We start from the raw sequence: 23,533 nt of genomic DNA, 5'->3' as shown, positions 1-23,533 counted from the left end.
TGGTCCAAAGTATTTCACCTATGAATGTGCAATGATCAACTTTCATTGTCAACTTGATTGGATTAAGAGTTGCCAAGGATTGAGAGGCTTCTGAGTGATTCTATGATGGTGTTTCCAGATGTGGGACCACAAATGGAGAAGGACAGCTTAGACCCTTCCCCTGAACATGGGCAGCACTGTTCAAATGGCTGGGGGCCCATTTGGAACAAAAGACAGAAGGAGGAGGAAGCCCTGTGGGTGTGAGCTCTAGTTTCCTTGATCAGGTACCCTATTTGCTGTGGCCATCAAGTACATCAGAGTCCGGTTTCTTCACTCTTCCAATGTGTACTCTGACCAGTGATTGTCCAGAGGCTTCCAGACCTTCATATTCAGACTGAGGTTGTATCATTAGTCTCTCCTGTTTATAATTATTTCCTAAACAATCATCTAGAACTGAGCCACTACTGGTTCTGTCAGCTTGCTGGTATACAGGTGGCTATTGTGGGACTATCCAGCTTCTGATCATGTAAACCAATCTAATAAATCCCCTTTTATAATCATACATATCCTGCTGGTTCTATTCCTCTAGAGAACCCTAATACTAGAATATATTTATCTTGTGTTTGAAATATAAGGAATTTATTTCATCATAATTCAGAATTACATTGTATCTGTATGATGTATGCTTTTATTATTATTCTTTCAACTCACTAAGGCAAAAATATTAAATATAAAAATATCAGAACTGTTATTTTGCCTTAATATTGTAATTACTTGATGGCAGTGGCCATCTGAAACTTTATAAACTTAACTTTTCCCTTAAACTTGTTTCTCCCTCTTGTGTTTCCCACCTTAATAAATGCAGTTTTTCCAGGTGTGGTTGTGCACACCTGTATCCCACTGACTTGGGATACTGAGGCAAGAGAACTAGACCACAAGTTCAAGGCCAGCTTCAGCACCTTACCCAGACCCTATCTCAAAAAAGGAAAAGGGCTGGGGATGTAACTCAGTGGTAGAGTGCCTATGGGATGAATCCCTAGTACTGAAGTAAATAAATAAATGCAGTTTTTTCCTTTTGCATAACCATATATAATCCATTAGAAAGTATAATAAACTCAACTTTCAAAATAAAATTATCCCTCCATATCTACATATCCTACATCCAATGGATTCAACTCTTTATTCAAAAAACTTATGCCCATACTTTTAGGTTTTTTGTCATTTTCCATTAAATTCCACAGGATATCAACTATTTATATAGCATTTATAGTGTATCAATTATTATAAGTAGTCTAGAGATGACAAAAAGTATACTGGAGAGCAGGGGGTGTGTGGTTCATACCTATACTTCAAACCACTTGGGAGGCTGAGGTGAGAAGATCACTTGAGTCTAGGAGTTCAAGACTAGCCTAGGTGACAGTGAGACCCCCCATCTCAAAAATAAATTGGTGGGGGTAGGATGCTGGGCATATAGCTCAGTAGTACTGAGTATTTGACTGGCATGTCTGAGGCTCTGGGTTCCATCCCTAGCATGTTAGATAGACATAGATATTTTTAAAAATCATGTACACAGGAGGAAATGTGTGGATTATGTGAAAATAGTAGGCCATTTTATACAAGGGTCTTAAGCACACATGAATTTTGGCATCCCTGGGGATTGTTGGAACCAATCCCCTACAGATACTTCTCATCACCTCAGCTACCTCCCTAGTTCAATAACCTTCTCTCACCAGGAATGTTAAAGTATTTCTGCTTCACTCCTGAACCTCTTCAATCTTTCAACACAGTAGCCAGTGATCAATTAACATTTAAAAGTTTTCCACCACTCCTAAAATCTAGGGGTTGGGGGGATATCCCTCAGTTGTAGAGCACTTACCAAGCATGCACAAGGCTCTGGACTTTTTTTAATAAATTTTTAAAATTTATATATGATAGCGGAAGGCATTACAATTCATATTACACATATAGAGCACATTTTTTTATATCTCTGGTTGTATACAAAGTATATTCACACCAATTCGTGTCTTCATTCATGTACTTAGGGTAATAATGTCCATCACATTCCACTATCATTTCTAACCCCTGGTGCCCCCTCCCTTCCCCTCCCACCCCTCTGCCCTATCTAGAGTTCATCTATTCCTCCCCTTCCCTACCCCACTATGAATCAGCCTCCTTATATCACAGAAAACATTTGGCATTTGGTTTTTTGGGATTGGCTAACTTAGCATTATCTTACTCCAGTACCACGAAAAAATTAAAATAAAAACTAAAGCTGTCACTATGACACACAGACAAGCTACTTCATTGACCACATTTCCTACCTCTTGCTGTTTATATTAGTCATAATGACCAACTAACTGTTTTTTGAAAAAGGCATTCCTCTTTAAATCCTCTTTAAAGTCTTTGTATTTGTTATTTCCTCATCCTCTCTCTCTAGGCCTGCAGTATTCAATATTCACTAGTCAATATGGCTACTGAATACTTGAAACACTTGAAATGTGGCTTGTGTGACTGAGTAACTAAATTTTTAAATTTTATTTAATTAAATTTAAAAATATATGAGATTCCCATTTGGGGTGTTGTAAAAGTTCTTAGACTAGATAATGATGACAGTTATACATTTCGACATACTTAATGTCTCTGAATTGTACACTTTACATAATTGTATTTTTATTAGTAAATATGGAAATTTTTATGTGTATGTTATCCACTAATATATTTTTCCTTAGTATTTACTCAAATGTCCATACAAAAACTTACACATGAATATTTATAGCAGTTTTGTTCATAATCTCCAAAACTTTGAACAATGAAGATGGCCTTGAATAGGTCATCTAGGTAAAGAAACTATGGTAGATGCAGATAATGGAATATTATTCAGTTAAAAATAGGTTATCAAGCCATAAAAAAAAGTCATGGGGGCTGGGATATATCTCAATTGGTAGAGTACTTACTTCACATACACAAGGCCCTGGGTTCAATCCCCAGCACCACAAAAACCAACCAACCATCCAAAAAAAAAAAAAAATTGCAAAAAAGATATGGGAGAATGTTAAGTGCATGTAACTAAAAAGCAATCTAAAAAGGCTACTTCTGCAAAATTTAAAGATAATTAAAAGGTAAGTGGGGGCTGGGGCTATAGTTCAGTGGCAGAGCACTTGCCTAGCATGCATGAGGCACTGGGTTCAATCCTCAGCACCACATAAAACAAACAAATAAAATAAAGGCATTCTGTCCATCTACAACTACAAATTTTTTTTCTAAAAGTGATATGAGAAATTGTGGTATTATAAAGGTGTATTAAGAATTGTGATCCAGAGGCTGGGGATGTGGCTCAAGCGGTAGCGCGCTCGCCTGGCATGCATGCGGCCCGGGTTCGATCCTCAGCACCACATACAAACAAAGATGTTGTGTCCGCCGAAAACTAAAAAATAAATATTAAAAAAAAAAAGAATTGTGATCCAAAAAAAAATAAGAGAGCTCATGTATAATGGCATAATTTGGCGTAAACATACTCTATATACAGAGTTATGAAAAATTGTGCTGTGAATGGATAATTATGAATGTAATGCATTCCACTGTTGTCATGTATGTAAGAAATAAATTAAAGAAAAAAAAAAGATAAGTGATTTCCAGGAATTTAGGGATAAGGAAGGAGGAATAGGTGAAGCACAGAGATTTTTATGGAAGTAAAACATCCTGCATACATATCTTGATATATTTGTCCAAACCTGTGGAATGTCCAACACAAAAACTTTTTGAGAATGTTTCAATGTTGATTCATTAATTGTAACAAACATTCTACACTGGTGCAAAATATCCATGGTAAGGATGTTCTATGTGTATGTCTAAAAAGGGGGTCATGTGGGAACTCTGTACTTTTGACTGAATTTTGCCATGAACCTTTAAGTAAAGTAAAAAAATTAGTACTTGATTCAGTTATTGGAAAATTTTTAAGTGTCCTTGGAATATAAATAATGTAATTTACTTATTCATTTATAAGTATTATGAATTCTAAATATGTATATTTCCAGTGACAACTTAGTGACCAAATTGAAAAGTGCTATAAATGTAAATATACAAACTAAATATCAGATTTAGTACAAAAGAAAATAATATAAAGTATCTCAGTCATATACTATTTTTCAAAAATTTTCTTTAGTTATTGATGGACCTTTCTTTTATTTATTAAATGCAGTGCTGAGAATCGAACCCAGTGCCTCACACATGCTAGGCAAGTGCTCTGCCATGGAGCCACAACCCCAGCCCAGTCATATACTACTTAAAATGATAACATTTTGGATATATTGGTTAAATATCAAAATTTCACCTATTTTTAAAATGTGATTATTAGAAAGTTTAAAACTGCATACGTGTTGGGTTCTATTTCTACTGGCTAGTGATGCACAGGATAGTCATATTGCATATGTTCACACCACCTCTTCAGAAAAGCCTTCCCTGATTGTCCTATCTAAAATACTAGTGTTTTGCTTGCATAGCAGAAGTGAGGCCCTGGGTGTGAGTCCAGCACTTCAAAAAACAAAAATCAAATAGCATACTTGGGTCTGGCACATACCTATGATCACAGCAAGTTGGGAGACTGAGGCAGGAGGATCACAAGTTCAAGGCCCACCTGGGCAACATAGCAAGACCCTGTCTCAATTTTAAAAAGAATTACGGATGTAGTTCAATGTGAGACATTTGCCTAGCGAATGTGAGGCTCTGGGTCTGATCCCCAGTACTGGTAAAGAAAAAAACAAATACAAAAAAGAATGAAATAGCACCCCATGCATCAATATTTTATTCTATTTTTCTCAATGTTTACCATTATCTGGCGTAGAATAATATAGAAAATAATGTCTTATCTCTTTCTTTGGCATATAAATTTCATGAAGCAGGTATTTTTGTCTGTGCAGTATCTCTAGTACTCTGAAATGTTTTCTGTAAATAATAGATAATACATAATTAATTAGATAGGAGGTACTGAAGACTAAACGTCTAACACTGAATTTCTTGTAGCATATGTCCATTATTTTATATATATATTTTGATGGATCTAATTCATTTACTTGTATGCAGTGCTGAGAATCAAACCCAGTGCCTCACACATGCTAGGCAAGCGCTGTACCAATGAGCCACAACCCCAGCCCCTGTCCATTAATTTTGATGAAAAAAATCCCAAATCCACATTTCTATGTTTCTCAACATTTCCATCCTATATTATTTCTTATCCTTTGTTTTTAGTACTGGGGATTGTCCACCCTGTATTTTCAAATACTTATACAATACAGCTTCATTTGTATGTCCTCAAGTTCATTATTTTGCCATCTACAATTTCCTATTGAGCACAATGAGTTTTTCATTTATTATACTTTGCAGTTCTAGAGTTTCCATTAGTTCTCTGTAATTCCATGTCTGTGCAGAGATTCCCTCTATTAACTCCTTCATTAAAAACATTTTCAGGACTGGGGTTATGGCTCAGTGGTAGTGCGCTTGCCTAGCACATGTGAGGCACTGGGTTCGATCGCCAGCACCATATAAAAATAAATAAAATAAAGGTGTAAAAAGTAAATAAAAAGAACATGTTTTCAGTTAACCCTTTTATGTTTGTGATCCTGGGGAGAAGGGGATTGAAGCCAGGGCTTTGTGTACTCCCACTACCAGCCCCATTTAATTCTTTGAAAATATTAGCTGCATTGATGACAAACAAAGGCCATAAATTGATTTTTATTTTTAATCTTACTTTTTTGAAATAGGGTCTCACTTTGTTGCTCAGACTGGTCATGATTCTCCTTACCTCATCCTCCCAAGTAGCTAGAGGATTAGAGTTGTGTGCCAACATGTTAGGCCATCAATTTTTTGAAACCATGAATTGTATTTTGTTTTTTTGTATGTTATCTAGTCATTTTTCATGAATACTGGATAAATGTAATACCTTGTAGAAACTCTGGATTCTGTTTTTCTTTTTTTTCCTTAAGTACTGGGGCCTGAACCTAGGAGTGTTCTACCACTGAGTTACATCTCCAGCTCTTTTCATTTTTTATTTTAATATCTATTTCTTAGTTTTCGGTGGACACAACATTTTTATTTTATTTTTATGTGGTGCTGAGGATCGAACCCAGTGCCCTGCGTATGCCAGGCAAGCGCACTACCACTTGAGCCACATCCTCAGCCCCTCTTTTCATTTTATTTTGAGACAGGTCTCATTAAATTGTCAAGGCTGTCCTTAAATTTGTGATTCTCCTGCCTCAGCCTCCTGAGTCATTGGGATTACAGGTGTGGGCCACTGTGCCCAACTGGATTCTGTTATCTTAGCTGAAAATTGCTGCTTCTTGTTTTAGAAGACATTCCAGTTACTGAGTAGTCACCTAAACTTGAATATACTTATTTTTTACTTTGTTAGCTCATATTAAGCCCAAAAACTTTTCAAATTTTAACTTGGCAGAATGCAATTCCCATATTGTTTCCTCTATCAGTCTTTTCAGGGCTTAATGTTAGGCTTTGTTAGGGCAGTTCTTCCTTCATTTCTTTCCTTTCTGTGTTTGAGATTGAACCCAGGCCTCACACATGCTAGGTAAGCACTCTAACTATACATCAGGTGGTCCTGATCTAAGCAGGGATAGCCCAATATGTATTCCCTTATGGGAACCCCTATATGTATTTCTGGATTTTCTGGTGTCCCACGCATTAGATAGATCTCAACTGTTTGAGCTATCCCCACGATGATCTCCATGTCCTCAAGTCAGCAGAACCTTGTGCTCTGCTCCAACTCATTTTTTTTTTACATTTATTTTTTAGTTGTAGTTGGACACAATATCTTTATTTATTTATTTTTATGTGGTGCTGAGGATAGAACCCAGGGCCTCGCACATCTACATCTGAGCCACAGTCCCAGCCCCTCAGACTCATCTTTTTATATACCACAGGAAGCTTGGTGATTATGGGATTCATGCCTAAATTTCCCTTCTCACATAGATTGTAAACCTGTGTTGCCTGAAAACAGTTGCCTAATATATCTTGTCTAGTCCTATAATCTTTACCAATCCAAGAGGGCTAGTTAGCCTACTACATTATGGTGAGAAGCATAGGTCACTCTTCCCTCGTATTTTTAAAAAATATTTGGGCTGGGGATGTGTCTCAAGCGGTAGCGCGCTCGCCTGGCATGCGTGCAGCCCAGGTTGGATCCTCAGCACCACATACAAACAAAGATGTTGTGTCCGCCGAAAACTAAAAGAATAAATAAATATTTAAAAAAATTTTTTTTAGTTGTGAGTGGACCTTTATTTATTTATATATGGTGCATAGAATCAAATCAAGTGCCTTACACATGCTAGGCAAGTGCTATACCACTGAGCTATGACCTCAGCCCTCTTCTCTTGGATTTTTTTTTAAGTGAAACTAAGGGAAGAGAGTAGCCCATCAGATAGCAAAACTAAGAAAAATAGGATCTTCTAGGTGTCATAGAGCTTTGAAGAGGGAACTGGTTTGAGAAAATGAAGGTAATAAGAATGTTATAAAGAGAAGCAGAAATGGAAATTGGTGAAACAAAATCTTGGTAGCATTCATGTTCCTTGTTTGAGTTGTCTTCAAGCCAGGGTTCTTCTACTCTTGATAATAGTTTTCTTACATGGACCATTACACCAATTATCTTTTGTTAGTTAGCTGAATTTACATTTGAAACCAATAGAGAGGAGAATCTAAAATGGAACTGGATTAGGCTTGATGTGGCCCAATTGGAACTGAATATTGATGGTTAACGTGTGATATAAATAATAAGCTAGACTTTGGATATATCACACTGTTTATCTTATTGATGTTTTCAGGGTCAGCCATTATGGGAAATGACTTCCACACAACTGTTTTGATTTTTGTTGTTGTTTTGTCTTGGGAATTGAACCCAGTGGTGCTTTTCCATTAGATTGCACCCCAGTCCTTTTTATTTTTTGAGGCAGGGTCTCACTAAGTTGCTGAGGCTGTCTTCAAACTTTCCATCCTCCTGCTTCAGCCTCCTAAGTCACTGAGACTATAGCCATGTGCTACTTACTGTGCCCAGTCCTCACAATTTCTTTTATAAACAAATTCTCTGACTTCAAACTTGAGCAAAGTTTGTTGTTACATGATTATACAAATAAGATTAAAGACACAATCTTAATACTTTTTTAAAACTAGCGACGTTTTAGAAATGCTTTTGAATGGGGCTGGAGATGTGGCTCAGCGGTAGCGCGCTCGCCTGGCATGCGTGCGGCCCGGGTTCGATCCTCAGCACCACATACCAACAAAGATGTTGTGTCCGCCGAGAACTAAAAAATAAATATTAAAAATTCTCTCTCTCTCTCTCCTCTCTCACTCTCTCTTTAAAAAAAAAAAAAAAAAAAGAAATGCTTTTGAAGACATATTTTCCTTGCAATCAGCATCCCCTGCTTTTTTATTTGAGTTAGGGGTAATGGGGATCAAAACAAATGCCTTGTGCATGCAAGGAAAGTGCTCTACCTCAACTATATCCCCAGCCCCACCATGCATATTTTATACTTTGTACTTTCACTTTCTGGGTCAGTACCAGTGACCTGAACTTACAAGCTCTCCCTGTCTTGCCCCCTCTATCTTTCCAGCATCCTTTCTCTTCCCCTTGGTCATTACCTTCTAATTACACAACTAAAATGTTTCCATTGAATGAAAACATGATTTATTTGGAACTCTAATCTCAAAAAATTTATTTTTAACAGGCGTTTTTCACTATTTAAAGTCATCTGGTTTATTTGTTTACTTGTGTTGTTTGACTGCCCCCACCTGAATTTAAGTTCCAGAATAAACTTTATCTATCTTATCGATTCATCTTACTAGAACAAGGCACACAAAAGATATTCAGTGTTTGTGGATAAACTCGCCTTATAACAAACAGCTTTCCTGTAAACATTTCTGCTTTAGCTTAACTTAAGTAAGCACTAATTTACTCAAAATCTCAGTGTTAAAAATGTGACTATATCACGAGATTGTCAAGAATGTAAGGTATTAGATACAGCAAAACAGTGAAACAAGTTTAATTTTTCATTTATTAGAACCCAGTAAGTGATGATTTTAGAAGCAGAACTTTCATCAAATTAACAATTCAGGGCAAAAATACATTTAAAAAAACTAAATCTTAAGGCAGAAGTAAAACAAAAACAGCATAGTAATATAGACTGTAGAATGTCAGAATTTTAAGACATCTACATAATATTTTATAGCACTAAAATGTTAATACAGTCAGAAATATTATCAATTGGTCCAAAATTTCTTGATTTATAAAATGTCTAGACTGCCAATTGAAGAAATTTTGCTATGTAAGTAATAGCTAGCATATAACCAAATGATCATTTTTATGAAAAAGGAACTAAGGTAATTTCATTTGTAAAGATTTTATAATATTAAATATGAAATATTTCTAGGAATATTTTTAGATTCACCTCTCCGATTAATGCCCAAATTTATTCTGAACATGTGTTTTTCACTATTTAAAGTAATTTAAAAGGATGTACACCAAAGGATATACATCACTTCCTTTTAACTAACTCCCTTTTAAAAATTATGTGAACCATCATACCTGTAGTCCTCACCCTACTGTTAACAAAAACATGAACACTATTTAGTTTGATATGGTGGAAAAAACTATTTTAGTAAATTACTGCATCTTTTCCTAGTCATTAAATAATTTCCGGTTGAAAGCTAAGAATTTTTGCACCTCAACAAGTGAATAATCTATCTATAAGTTTGAATTATGACAGGAAACTTAATGTGGGGGTACAGGTATTTCATGTTTTGGGTTTGTTTATTTTGTGGTGCTGGGGAGAAACTCAGAACTTTATACATACTAGCCAAGCACTCTATCACTAAGCTATATCCCCTGCCGGATATTTCATGTTTATATGCAAGTAATGGTAGCCCTTTTGAAAAACAGGGTTAAACAACCTTAAACATCCTGGTATGATCCAAACCTTTAGTTTTTTGGGGGGAGAGGTACTATTTAAAAAAGTGCTTTGAATAAGAAAATAAGGGTTAGCTAGCTTACACATTTGACTAAATAGTGTCAAAAAAATGCATTTAAAACAATTTTGTGTAAGTCTAGCAAATGTGAGGTTGATGGGTTCTTAACTAACATTAAGTAATTACAAAGATTCATTTTTATTATAAACTTTTAAGCTATTTTAATAAAACAGCTGTAGACCTCACTGTATATCTATTTATGTGTGCATTAATAAAAACCTGTTAAAATTTCTTATTTAGTAGTTCTGAAAAAGTCTAGTTAAATAAGATCATTAAAACTACCAGAAAAGCTTTGAAATATCAATTGTAGATTCATTTCAAAGTAGATTTAGCTCCTTTCAGGATCTGGCATTTAATTTATCTTCACTGACCTGAACTCTGAAAAAAAATTTTTCTTTTAGCCAGTGCTGACAATAGTTAAATAGTACTGGTATTACTTGAGAAAGAAAAAATTGAAAATATATCGTCCATCATGCATTCCACAATTTCAAGAACTAACGTAAACAATAACTCATATATTCTGTTATGTCTTTGAAGTTTATCTCAAATTCCATCAGGCCTCAGTTGAAAGTTAATATGCCAAAACACATTAGCACTTGAGTAGAGAGGCAGTTTTGTACACGTTAACTAGTGTTTGGCATCCAATTTCCCCTCTTTTACATAACTATTCTAGGCATAACTCCTGAAAAGCATGAAATGAGGGGCAGATAGAACAGAACACCTGTTGGGCTAACAAGAAGATATTAGTGTATAAAAAATTATCAGCTGAATAATTGTTCTCACTGTGGTTATGCTATGTGCATCATAAAACATCTACATAACCATTTTCTCCCATTTGTCTATTTGTGGAAAAAACATTAGGCTCAAAAAATGTGAAATATACATTAGTTTGCTTTAAATGCAAAGATTATCTATTTTTGGCTCAACTGTATCATAACCAAAAGTCTTCTTTGATAATATAATATGAAAAAGTTCACATATGTACATGGGTACATTCCTTCATTAAAGTTTTTCCTTACATCTATCTCAATGTATCTTTACAACTGATACAACTGATCTTTACAACAGAAGTCAAAAATGACAAAGTAGAAATGATTCCATTTTACAGCACTTTAGGTTTTCTGATGTTGTTTTTTAGGAGTTAAAGAACATCATTGAAACGTTGCTTTCCATAGTCTGCAGGATCCATCTGAAGCTCTCTCTCTTCATCATCTGTAAGTAAAATAATTATGTATTAAGAATAATATCTTAAAATCATAATAGAAACCCAACTTAGAACTGTTTCAATTTTTTTTCAGCCTTAATGTCATTTTCTCTTGTTATTTCTCACCTAATGTATACAGTACTCTATATCCTAGTGGCTTAGCTAAAGAGTAAAAAGTGAAATAATCTTCCAAAACAGACTTCATTCTTTAGATTACATTATTTCTAAAGTACTTTGAAGACAAATGTAGAGCTAGATAGATACAGCTAGCAAAACTTTAGGAAACCTCAATATTTAGGAGTCAATCCTTTTTTATACATATATTATTTCTATAATATACAGGTGAAGATTTAAATTAAAGCTCTGGTAGAAACACTTCTGTGTATATTTTACTGACTTTAAAAACAAAATCTCAAAATTGAAAAAAACAAAAATTGAACTTGGGCACTCAACCACTGAGCCACATCACCAGCCCTATTTTGTATTTTATTTAGAGGCAGGATCTCACTGAGATGTTTAGCACTTAACTTTTGCTGAGGCTGGCTTTGAACTCATGATCTTCCTGCCTCACCCTCCCAAGCTGCTGGGATTATAGATGTGAGCCACCATGCCCGGCATAAAATCTTTTCTAATTATAAAAGTAATCCATGCTGGAAATGTAAAAATTAGAAAATAAAAGAGAAAAATGAGTCACTTCTGATCCCAATATTTAACATTCAGGTGAATTTCTCTACTTCTTTGGGGAATAGCTTATCCTTGACTTCCTACATGGAGTATATTAACCAAATTTTAATCTTTTCTTTACCAAAAAGAAAAAAAATTATATTCTCAAAGCCACTTTGAGTAGCTATTGAATTTACTCCAATAGGTGCTTTGAAGTTTGATTTACTTGGGTATTGACAGGTTTTCCTGTTTCCTTCTTGGCTATCAGCTGTTACTGCATTGTTGACAAAAACAATGTGCTTCTTTTCTAATTTTGTTGCTGTTTGTACTGGGCATTGAACCCAGGGGCACTTAACCACTAAGCTACATTCCCATTCCTTTTTATTTTTTAGTTAGAGGCAGGGTCTCACTAAATTGCTGGTGCTGGCCCCCAACTTGTTTATCACCATGTCTCCCGAGTTTTGGGGATTACAGATGTGTGCCACTGGGCTCCACTTCTTTTCTAGTTTTTGCTGTAGACTACATATTCTGAAATAAGACTGCTCAAAAAAAAAAAAAAATTAACATGTTAGAATTTGAATTAGAATGAAAAGTATTTTAATCAGAACCTGAGAGGCTCCCTTTGAGAACATGGCTTTTTATGACATCCTTATATTAGATATGACAGTTTTGGGGGTTTGTTTATTATTTGGGGAAATTGAACTCCAGGACTTGCACTACTAATTAGCTATATCCTCTGTCCTTTTTATTTTGAGACAGGGTCTTGCAAATTCATCCAGGCTGACATCAAACTTGGAATCCTTTTGCCTCAGCCTCCTGAATCACAGGGATTTATAGGCCTGCACCACTGAGCCCAGCCTTGATAGGTTTGTTTTATTCTAAAACAGCAAAAAAATTTTGCACCACATTCTTAAACTCATCACACATCATTAACAGTATAATCCCCTAGGCATGATAACCCCAAATCTGTTTAACATGTACAATGGCTAAAATTATATTTATATTCACATTTGTATTTTGTAAACATGCTAATCAATTTCTTGTCAAAGAACTCTCTGTACTTCAAAAAAAAAATGGTTTTAAAATGGAAAATAAGCACTGGCACATTTCCAGAAAGTTCTCTTTAGAATCCATGTTATGGGACTCACCTATGGCTATAAATACATCTTTCAAGACATAATAATTAAGTGCAGACTTAATCACCTTGGAGCACTGGAAAATTCCTAGAAACTTAACAGAAAAGTCACTGAAGGAAAAAATGTTACATTTCTGGCTTTTTAAATGAATAAAAGTACAGGGGAAATGAGGTAGAACAAAGGTCTAGGAATAGAAAAACTTAAATCTGCTCTTGACTCAGGTACTTAACAAACATGATCTAGTTCTAAACTGCTTTGGACCTCTAATTAGTTTTTTTTTGCATTTGTAGATAGACAGCATGCCTTTATTTTATTTGTTTATTTTTAGTGGTGCTAAAGATCGAACCCAGTGCCTCACATGTGCAAGGCAAGCACTCTGCCACTGAGCTACAGCCCCAGCCCTCTAATTATCTTTTTAGTAGAACAGGATAAACTGTACTGGGAATTTAATCATCATTCCTACATTGCCATAATAAAGAAGTGCTTTTAAATTCTATATATTCTTAATAATAAACATTTGAAACCCAACTTAATAAATTAGGGAACAGCCATAATTCCCCTCCCTACTTTTTGAACAGTTAATACTACACCTAAAGAATAAAAGTCTTGAAGAATCTCTGAAAATATATTTTAAATTCTTTTTTTTTTTTTGTACCAGGGATTAAATCCAGAGGCACTCAACCACTGAGGCATGTCCCCAGTCCTAATTTATATTTTATATAGAGACAGGGTCTCATTGAGTTGCTTATGGCCTTACTAAGTTGCTGAGGCTGGCTTTGAACTCAAACTGCTGGGATTACAGGTGTGCACCAATGCACTGGCTTTAGGTCTCTTAAGTAATCCTTTTTAGTCAGTTTACCAGAATTTATCTTCTTTATTTGGCTGAGTTGATGTTCTTGCATTTTTCTGTTCTCTGTGATAAGGAAGTCCCTTTATGTAGCTGCCCTATCTTCCTGCCACTACCTAGAATTCTACAATGAAACAAAAATATTAAATGACAGCCCTCAGCTTAAGTTAAGATTTCACTTGCAAGGACTGGGGCTGTAGCTCAGCAGTAGCACACTTGCCTGGCATGTGTGACACAATGGGTTCGATTCTCAGCACTGAAAATAAATAAATAAAATAAAGATCCATCAACAACTAATAAAAATACTAAAAAGAAAGATTCACTTGCAAATAAAGAAATTCAAAAATTTAACAACCTCTGACCTATTTCATCAAAGATATAAATAAGCTACTTCTTTTTCTTTCTTTCTTTCTTTTTTTTTTTTGGTACAAGGGATTGAATCCAGGGGCACTTAACCACTGAGCCATGTCCCAGCTCTTTTTTTGTATTTTATTTAGACACAGGGTTTTGCTGAGTTGCTTAGGGCCTTGCTAAGTTGCTGAAGCTGGTTTGGAATTTGTGATCCTCCTGCCTCAGCCTCCTAAACTGCTTGGGTTAAAGGCGTGCACCACTGCCCCTGGCTTATAGCCTACTATTTAGCCTTCTGTTTCTTTATATTGCTTAGAATTCAATGAATTCATTTTCTTGTGAAAAGAATAGAAGGGCAGCAGTAAAAGTACTGAGTACCTGAATTGACAATGAGAAATAGGAGTAGGAAGGGAGAAGGGTTAAAAAAAGGGAAAAAGAAGGCAATGAAAATAAATTTACCTACTGTGGTGAAAAACCATAAAAAAATTAAACTGAAATCTTGTGATAAAACTCATCAACTTTAAAAGAGCAAAAACCAATTACACACACACCTATATGAAATGATTATCAATCATGGTTGAAATTAATGGCTCTAATAAAAACCTCAAAAATATCCAATGAGATGATAGAAAAACCCTTAAAAAAACAAAGAGAATATTTAAAGTGCAAACCAAGCAAACTCATAAGATCAGAAGTTAAAGGGTTATTACCCTAGTCACAGTTATAAGAATAAAAAAGCTCAATAAGAAAAGAATAAATTTTTATCAGTTAATGACATTTATTGAAGGCCCTGCAAGAAAATGAGTATGAAGGCAGAAAAGGACACAAGCAAAACAGAAGGAAAAATAAATGAAAATTCCTGCTCTCCAAGAGCTTACAATCTAATTAGTGATGATATACATGCAATGAAAAAGCCTTAAAGTGTTATATATAATTGCAAATAAGTGTAGTCCAAACAAACCACAAAAGTAATGAGAAAAGAAGGTAAAATTTATAAAAAAGAGATGAAATTATGAAAAAACTGAGTAAAATTTATTTTATATAACCAAAAAAGTTTAAAATTAAAATTAAAATTCTCATTAATATAACTTTAAGTAACTCCTAACACTAATCTTTCTTCTACTTCTAATAATCATGTTTTTCCAAAACTAGAATGTACTACCAGAATGCCTACACGGAAGTCAGAAACTCTAGTTTTTCTTTTTATATTATATATAGTATTCTATGACAACTATATTCTATATTTTTTTAAAATTTTTTTTCTTAGTTGTAGTTGGACACAATACCTTTATTTATTTATTTTTATGTGGTGCTGAGGATCGAACCCAGCACCGCACACGTACAAGGCTAGTGCTCTACTGCTGAGCCACAACCTTATTCTGAGTTTTTAAAAACAATTCCTGCCATGAACCTCAGTAAAAATGTAATTACTATAAAAAGAGTTAAGGAAGAAATCAAAATAGGTTATAGTGAAAAATATTTCATGCATCACATAATGGCAATCTTACACATCACATCCTAAGGGTCATAATCAACTTTTATAGAAGATTTTAAAACTCCACAAATTGTACTAAACAATAAGCAGGCAGAAAATAAGCCTAAAAAACAATGTACTCTGATATGCATGCATGGGTAGGGCTGCATGCACATGGGTAGAATCTGAATTTTACTAAGTTAAAAGCTCAGAAGTAACATAGTTAACAAAAAAATGTGTTGAATCTGTGTATTAAACATAAGATAAAGCTTCTTCACAAAGCCTGTTAGAAAAAAACTTAAAAATAATTTTCCTATGTTATATCAGTGGTGAAATAATTTTTATTTCAATATGGAGGAAACTGTTCCCTTTGTAGTTTCCTTATAACAAAAAGGCTGCCTGGGCAATACTTGCCTAGAAAAATGAAATGTTTTCAGATAAGAAACTGGAAAAGAATAATTTGTTTCAGGAAGCATTTGCCTTATTTTAAAGTCTAGTCATTTTAACAATTTAATTCTAAAATTTCTGAGAATTATAAGTTTCAAATTGCAACTGCCTCAATAATACACAGAATAACTAAAACTTAAAAAATTATTGATAGATCTACAACTTCTACTATCATAAGATACTTTTAAAAGTAAAACTGAAAATCTGCCCAGAACCTCTTTGAATTAATATTAAGACTTTACTGATGCTAATAAATGGGGAAAATTTACACAAATTCAACCAAAAAACTTAGAGGTGGGTTTCACGGTCACAGCATGGAGGCCAGGCCCACGCTCACCTTGGACGTCTTCCTCTCCACCATCACCATCTTCTTCCTCATTGTAAGCCAGTTCAGCCTGCTTGTCTGCCTCATACTCACCTACGTTACCATCATCCCCATTATAATCCGCCAGTTTAGAGCCATGCTGCGGATCAACAGGGGATTCATTTTCATCAAAGAATCGGCCTGTGAAGTAGGTAGAGGATTAATTCAAGAGTACAGAGAGAAGAAAAGAAGGGACCTATACTGAAGGCAGACCAGAAAGCAGACAAGTGAAACCTTGCAACTTTCAGGGTAGTGGCTATAAAAAGAATACATTTGATCATCCAAGACAAAAGTAAATAAAAGTTAAGACTCTGAAAATAACTTTTACTTAAGAAGTTCTTTTTTGGAGTTTAATACTTGCTACTTAAGGTTTGAATATTGTCTTAAAGAAAAGAGCAACATTTTCAGGACTATTTTGCCAATGACAAATTATTTCCCTAATATAAATATTTGTTTAATTTAACACTTTAGGAGAAGAATTAAATAATTTTATTACTAGATGCAATACATATTTAAAATCTGCAGTCATTTATTGTTTTATGAAATATAATTTTCCATGAATAATTTTGAAAACTTACAGGCTAAGTTCTTTTTGTATACAAACTAACATATTTGAGAACAAGCATAAATTCCTTTAGTAATATTGATTCATTATAACCATGGGCTTCCAAAGAAGGATGGCAAAGAATGAGAATCAGAATTCCTAGTGGTACATGCTTTGAAAAAGCATCCCAAGTCATTCTGGCTTATCTCTTTCACTTTCCCTAAAGTAATTAAAAAAAAAAAGTCAATGAAAGTTTAAGAAAGTTGACCTACATGAGGTCATTATATTGAATACATTTATGATAATCAGAAATCAAGAAGATTAATAAAATAACACCTACCATAGGAAGCTGTTCAACACTAGACATTAAAAATAAAAATATCAGCCATGCCTGGTGGCACATGCCTGTAAATCCCCATCAACTTGGGAGGCTGAGGCAAGAGAATAGCAAGTTTGGGGCCAGCTTCAGTAACTTAGCCAGTCTCTGTCTCAAAAAATAAAAAGAGCTGGTAAGGTAGCTCAATGGTGGAACACTTTTGGGTTTAATCTTCAGTACCACCCCTCCCCAAAAAGCCCCAAACAAAAAACTACATAAATAAAATTTAAAGGAATAAAATTAAATAAAAATACTAAGCACACTAAGATCTGACTTACAAATGCAAGTAAAACTCTACTCTGACATTACATTTAACTAGCATAAAAGTAGATGTTATTCTAATCTCTAAAATATGAATAAAATGTACAATAAAGATATAGGAATTTAAGGCTTAAAATTTTAACAATTTTCTCTAATAAATCTAATGTATTTCAAAAATTTATATTGCAATGAGACACTCAAGAAAAAAGTTAACAACCTAACTTCCTTTGTTTGGAAAGAACTACAGTTCAACAAATGGCTTACAACATCATGAAGCCAAAATCTTTCTACTTGTAGGGTAAAGAGCCAGTCAGGAAAATAGTTAAAGAACAAATTTCATAAGCGTGAGGGGATATGTGTGGGGGGTAAGAAAGACTGAAGTAACTGGGTCCATTAGAAAGTGTGAATTCATGTTATATCTATTCTAGAATAAAATAAAGGCATGTACAATAAGTAAATAAATAAATGGAAAAAATTGAACAAATAAAGTTGTAAGTGGGTGCAGGGGCACATGCCTGATATCACATCTATTTGGGAAGCTGAGTCAGGAAGATCACAAATTCAGGGCCACCCGAGGTGATTTAGTAAGACCCTATTTCAAAATAAAATTTAAAAAGGGTTGAGAATGTAGCAGTACAGTATTTGGCTGGCATGTACAAGGCCCTGGATACATCACCAGAGGGCCAAAAGAAAAAAGAATTACAGAAAAGAAATGGATGTACAAGAGTTAAAAAGAAGAAACAGTAACAAGAGAAGAATAGACAAGCTATTTATTAGAAGAACACCATTTCCTAACTACACTAATATAAAATAAACACTTTGAGCTGGGTGTGGTAGTGCACACCTATAACCCCAGTCAAGAGGATCACAAGTTCAAAGCCACACTCAGCAAGCTAGTGAGGCCCTGAACAACTCAGAACTTGTCTCAAAATAAAACATTTACATTTAAAAAAAGGGGGAGGTGCGGCTGGGGCTCCATGGTTAAGCACCCCTGGGTCAATCCCTAGTACCAAATAAATAAATGAATACTTTGAGTAGCTTTTTTAATTATCTCTTTCCTTAATGATAAAAATAAATGTAGCCAGGCTGGGGATATAACTCAGTTGTAGAGTGCTTGCCTCACATGCACAAAGCCCTGGGTTAAACCCCCAGCACCACCAAAAAAAAAAAAAAAAAAAGGATAAAGAAGTTAAACCATCTTTACACAGGGTAAAACTACTGTTTAAACATACGAAGAACATGGTAGCACATGCCTCTTAATCCTAGCTACTCAGGAGGAGAGCAAATTCAAGACCAGCACTGGCAGCCTAGCAAAACCTGTCTCAAAAATAACAAGGGCTGAAGATGCAGTGGTAGAGCACCCCTGGGTTTGATCCCCAGTATGCATAAAAAAAATTACGAACACTTAAATATGGTAGTTACTAGTGAGCACTTTTTCAAAGTATGCTATTTTCTCAAAACATTTTGATTTTTATCAGTTATGAAACATAGAAAACTAAAAAAAAATAGTCTAAGAGAAGTTACTGAAAAATAGACTTAATTTAAATATTGTCAGCATGGAAAATTTAATTACAGAAATGGCCCATCTGTGTTTATTATAATTTTCCAACAGAACAACTTAAAATTGCTGTTTTATTTGGTACTGGGGACCAAACCTAGGAGCACTTAACCACTGAGCCACATCACCAGTCCTTTTTGTTTTTTATTTTGAGACAGTGTCTCACTAAGTTGCTTAAGGCCTCACTAAGTTTCTCAGGGTGGCTTTGAACTCGTGACCCTCCTGCCTCAGCCTCCTGAGCTGCTAGAATTACAGACATGTGCCACCATGCCAGTTTGTTTTTTGAGAGTTTGGCTGATTATATGAGTAGCCTGAATTAGGTCATAAAATTTTAATATAATACTATAATTAGGATGACACTCAGAGATAATTTTTAAAAATCAATGACACTCAGAGATAATTTTTAAAAATCAATAACAAGAAGAGATAACCATACAACTGCCCCTTTTTAAACAGTAATCTATGCTGTTTCCTGTGTAGAATTGTCATGTTTGGAGAAAGAGCTAGCTCCTAATACGAATATTAGATAAATAAATAAAGAAGTTTCTAAAATAGATGAGAGGGAAAAACAGCCAGTTACATAGTTGTTAGTCAAGTGGAAGAGATCTGACAAACAATATAGATTAAAAAGTGCATAAAATACAGATCATTGCCACAGAGTGCTATATTATACAGTTGCTAAGCAATATATATCAGTGTGGTCTAAGAGTTAAAGGGAAGGTTTCAAAGAGAAGATAAATATGGGCTGGGGTGTCAGTGGTAGTACCACAAGGCCTTGGATGCAATTCCCAGCACCAAAACAAATAAACAAACACTGCCCCCCGACCACCACCAAAGGCAAATTTATTAGACTATGATAAAGAAAAGAAAGGAAGCTTCTAGCCAGGTGTGGTGGCAAGCTACTTGGGAGACTTAGGTGGGAAGATCACTGGGGTGCAGGTGTTTGAGTAGGGCAACCTAGTGAGACTCCCATTGGTAGGCAGGTGGGTAAAGCAGCAGCAGTAGCAGCAGGATTCAAACATGTGAAAATGAAGATGAAGTATTTAGGAGATAGTAAAAATATTTATTTGACTATAAGAAAGAGAAAATTTGGGCAAGCAAATTAGGGATAATTATGGAAGATTTTCAAACTAAGAAATTTTAAAAGGCCTATATCCATTTCACTATTTGAAGCAAATGACAAAGTATCTATAATGCTCTTTCCTCCATCCACTCAATTAATATTCAATCATGTATGTGAAAGGTACTATACTGGGCACTGTGATACAAAAATGAAGTAACCATTTCCATTACCAATAACTCAGTATATGTGGTAAGGGAAACAGACACATAAATAATTAGTGATGCCATATGTGCTAGAGCACAATGAACTAGAAAGTGTCATAACTATAGAGAGAGTTGATACAGTTGGTTTACCTATGATGGAATGAATCTGAACTTTATGGAGGAGTAACAGCTATCATTTCTTTTAAGCATACTGAGAACAGGAATCTAATCTGCCTTATATCTAATAGCATCTCCAGAATTCATTCAAGTGAGTCTGTGAGAACATCAGACTATAAAGGTAGAAGAAATGTTAGAACCAAGTAAATCAAATAATTTTGAAAATGGCAAACTGATTATATATATAGCATAATATATTAGAAAAAGACAAAAGATGATTCTACAAACCTAGGATGGAAACTAAAAATAATGGTACCTATACCCCCAAATGGAATAACTGGGAATGTATGGAAAGTAAATGTTGCTTTTGATATACTGAGCTGGTATTACAGGAAGATATCCAAATAAAAATATTTTATAAGACACATGGAAATACAGATCCAGACTCTAGTTACAAAATAAGGGCTAGGATTATATAGTTTTAAGACTCAGAAATTTCAAAATATTAAGCTCTGAAAAGACAATTTCTCTTAGGAAATAAATATTTACAAAGAATGGCTAAGTCAAAGGAGCAATCTTGGGGAATAACTATATTTAAGAAGGGTAAAAAGAGTAACAAGGGCAAATTTATCATTGTAATATGTCTGTGATGTATTTTTTTGGGGGGGAGAATTAAGTATTAAACTTCATCTCTGAAGCATTTCATCTATTTCATGACCTTTAATTTGGTTCCATCCCTCAGTGACCAAATTATTAAAGCTGTGCTCACCAAGCAGAATAATAAGCATAATTATATTTTAGTTTAGATACCCAAATTTCCTTATATTGTGGTAAAATTCAGTTGTACATTTGAATATTATATTTGTCCTGGTGGTTGGCTAAAAATGATTATCTTAGAGTCTATTAGCCACAAAACAGCTTCATTCCAAGAGTTTAAATCTGAGAACACAGAGAAGAAGCAAGAGGCCCACAAGTTATTCAAAGTCTTTGAGCAACTCAGCAAGACCCTATCTCAAGATATAAAATAAAAAGGCTGAGATACAGCTTAGTGGTAGAGGGCCCCTGAGTTCTATATCCCAGAATGGGTGAGGAAAAGCAATATTAAGTTTGAAAAACTATCCATTAGGAGATTATTTTCCTTTTTTTATATACTTCTTTTTTCTTCTATATTTTTATTGGTATATTATAATTACACATGATGATAGGGTTCATCATTACATATTTGTACATGCACATGAGATAACAATAGAGACTGTTTCCAATATTTAAATTCCCTTTTTGAGCCAAACTAGTCAAAGAAGTTTACTAAATACATAATAAACACAGAGGCATGTATGAAATACTTTCTCTTATATCTTCTTTTAATTTTTATAACGTGAACTAAATTCATATATTCTACATCATCTAAAGTATTAAGCTGATATATTTTTTTCAGCTTGTCTTAAGTAATACAATAGAACTTCATATGGAATGATACTCTAAAACAACCTAACAGCCTACACACTTTAATAAAAAGAAAAAAACAAAATCAAAGGATAATACAATAACAATAACATTCCTCAATCACAAAAGAATGTTGTAATCAAGAGAAACTACAGGACTGGAGATGTACCTCATGGTAGAGCACTTGCCTTAAAATGTGAATTTAATCCTCAGTACCACAGAAATAAATAAATAAATATTAGAATAAGAGAAAGGAAAACTAAGGCGTATATTTTTAATTCTGCACTATAAATAAAATGAAACACCAAGATAAATTATGGCTTTACTTCATTAGTTCAAGGTTTGTTTATGGGTTTTAATTTCTCAACTACTCTATTAAAAAGTATATTTTTCATGTAATTTAAAATATATTACCATTATTATAAGCAAAACGAATTCATGTGAGTTGATTATAAGTTTAGTAAGAAAGAAAAAAAAGCAATGTGTTTTCTAAGGAAGCAACCACTTTTTCTAGTGTTAAACTATTGGTAGTGAACATTTCATTCATTCATTCATTCATTTGGCAGTTAACACATTAAAGTGACTCTTGCATAATTCAGTTTAATACTTAAAGAGTTTTGATTATTTCAGGTGCCCCTAAGAGGAGATGTCATAACTTATATCATAACAGCTGGAAGAGTGGGATATGCAAATGGTGACAAAAATATTACTGCAGGTTTTCCTCACAAAACAACAATGTAGGGTAATTACTAGACTGGCTCTTGAATTGTAGAGAAAAGTCAAGGAAATGAAAGAAGCATGGGAGGAAGAATCTGTGGCTAAAAGCATCCAAACAACTTTTCTATCTCCCCATTGCCAAAGAAATTGAACTGCTCTTTCCCCTTCCTTTACATAATCCAGCAGCTTCCCTTTTGCTATTTTTTCCTTTCCTTTTTCTTTTTGGTACTGGGGATTTAACTCAGGGGTGCTTAACCCACTGACCTATAGCCCTAGCCCTTTTTATTTTTTGAGACAGGATCTTGCTAAGTTGTAGAGACTGGGCTTGAATTTCTGATCTTCCTACCTCAGCCTCCAGAGTTGCTAAGATTACAGGTGTGTACCACCATGCCGGGTTCCTTAAAACTGATTCTATAGGGGAAAGGAAGAAGAAAGGAAGGGAAGCAGAGTATTTTGCTTCAAGGTCAAATAATACTGTTCTCCTTTGTCTCACTCTCCTACACCTGCTGAGCCAGTCTCAATAGCACTACAGGATGACAGGGCCTGAGATGGGAAGAAACTTGCTAGTATTTGAAGAAGTAAAGTCATGCATATATCAAATATGAATGTCATTACATTAATCTTATATATATTCAGTAAGTGAATACTTTACTTTCACTATTCAAGCATGTAACTGCTACTATTTTTCAGTTCTGGGAATTGAATTCAGGATCTTGGATATGCTAGGCAAGCACTCAATCTACTGAACTATACCCCGAGCCCCCTTTTT

The 23,533-nt window shown here is 34.5% G+C and overlaps 1 protein-coding gene and 1 long non-coding RNA gene across 4 annotated transcripts in view; one reads left to right on the top strand and one right to left on the bottom strand.

Annotated features, from left to right (window-relative positions):
* The window catches only part of LOC113183863 (uncharacterized), a 31,156-nt gene that overhangs the window by 3,946 nt on the left and 3,677 nt on the right, over window positions 1-23,533 (top strand). The window contains exons 2-3 of one of the 2 annotated variants that reach the window (XR_013343694.1): window positions 11,138-11,213; window positions 12,626-12,732. This is a non-coding gene — a long non-coding RNA (uncharacterized LOC113183863). The remainder of the gene's footprint in view (window positions 1-11,137; window positions 11,214-12,625; window positions 12,733-23,533) is intronic. The other variant, XR_003300925.2, reaches the window with a different exon arrangement.
* The window catches only part of Golm2 (golgi membrane protein 2), a 108,559-nt gene continuing 94,092 nt past the window's right edge, over window positions 9,067-23,533 (bottom strand). Inside the window, exons 9-10 of one of the 2 annotated variants that reach the window (XM_026390298.2) lie at window positions 16,456-16,623; window positions 9,067-11,211 (exon numbers count right to left, since the gene is read on the bottom strand). In XM_026390298.2, the coding sequence (XP_026246083.1) occupies window positions 11,141-11,211; window positions 16,456-16,623 (239 nt within the window). In that variant the 3' untranslated portion in view covers window positions 9,067-11,140. The remainder of the gene's footprint in view (window positions 11,212-16,455; window positions 16,624-23,533) is intronic. The other variant, XM_026390306.2, reaches the window with a different exon arrangement.

The sequence above is a fragment of the Urocitellus parryii genome, chromosome 6 (assembly GCF_045843805.1).
Source record: "Urocitellus parryii isolate mUroPar1 chromosome 6, mUroPar1.hap1, whole genome shotgun sequence".
Lineage (NCBI taxonomy): Eukaryota > Metazoa > Chordata > Mammalia > Rodentia > Sciuridae > Urocitellus > Urocitellus parryii.
The sequence above is the reverse complement of the archived record's forward strand: the minus strand, read 5'-3'. Positions and strand labels throughout refer to the sequence as shown.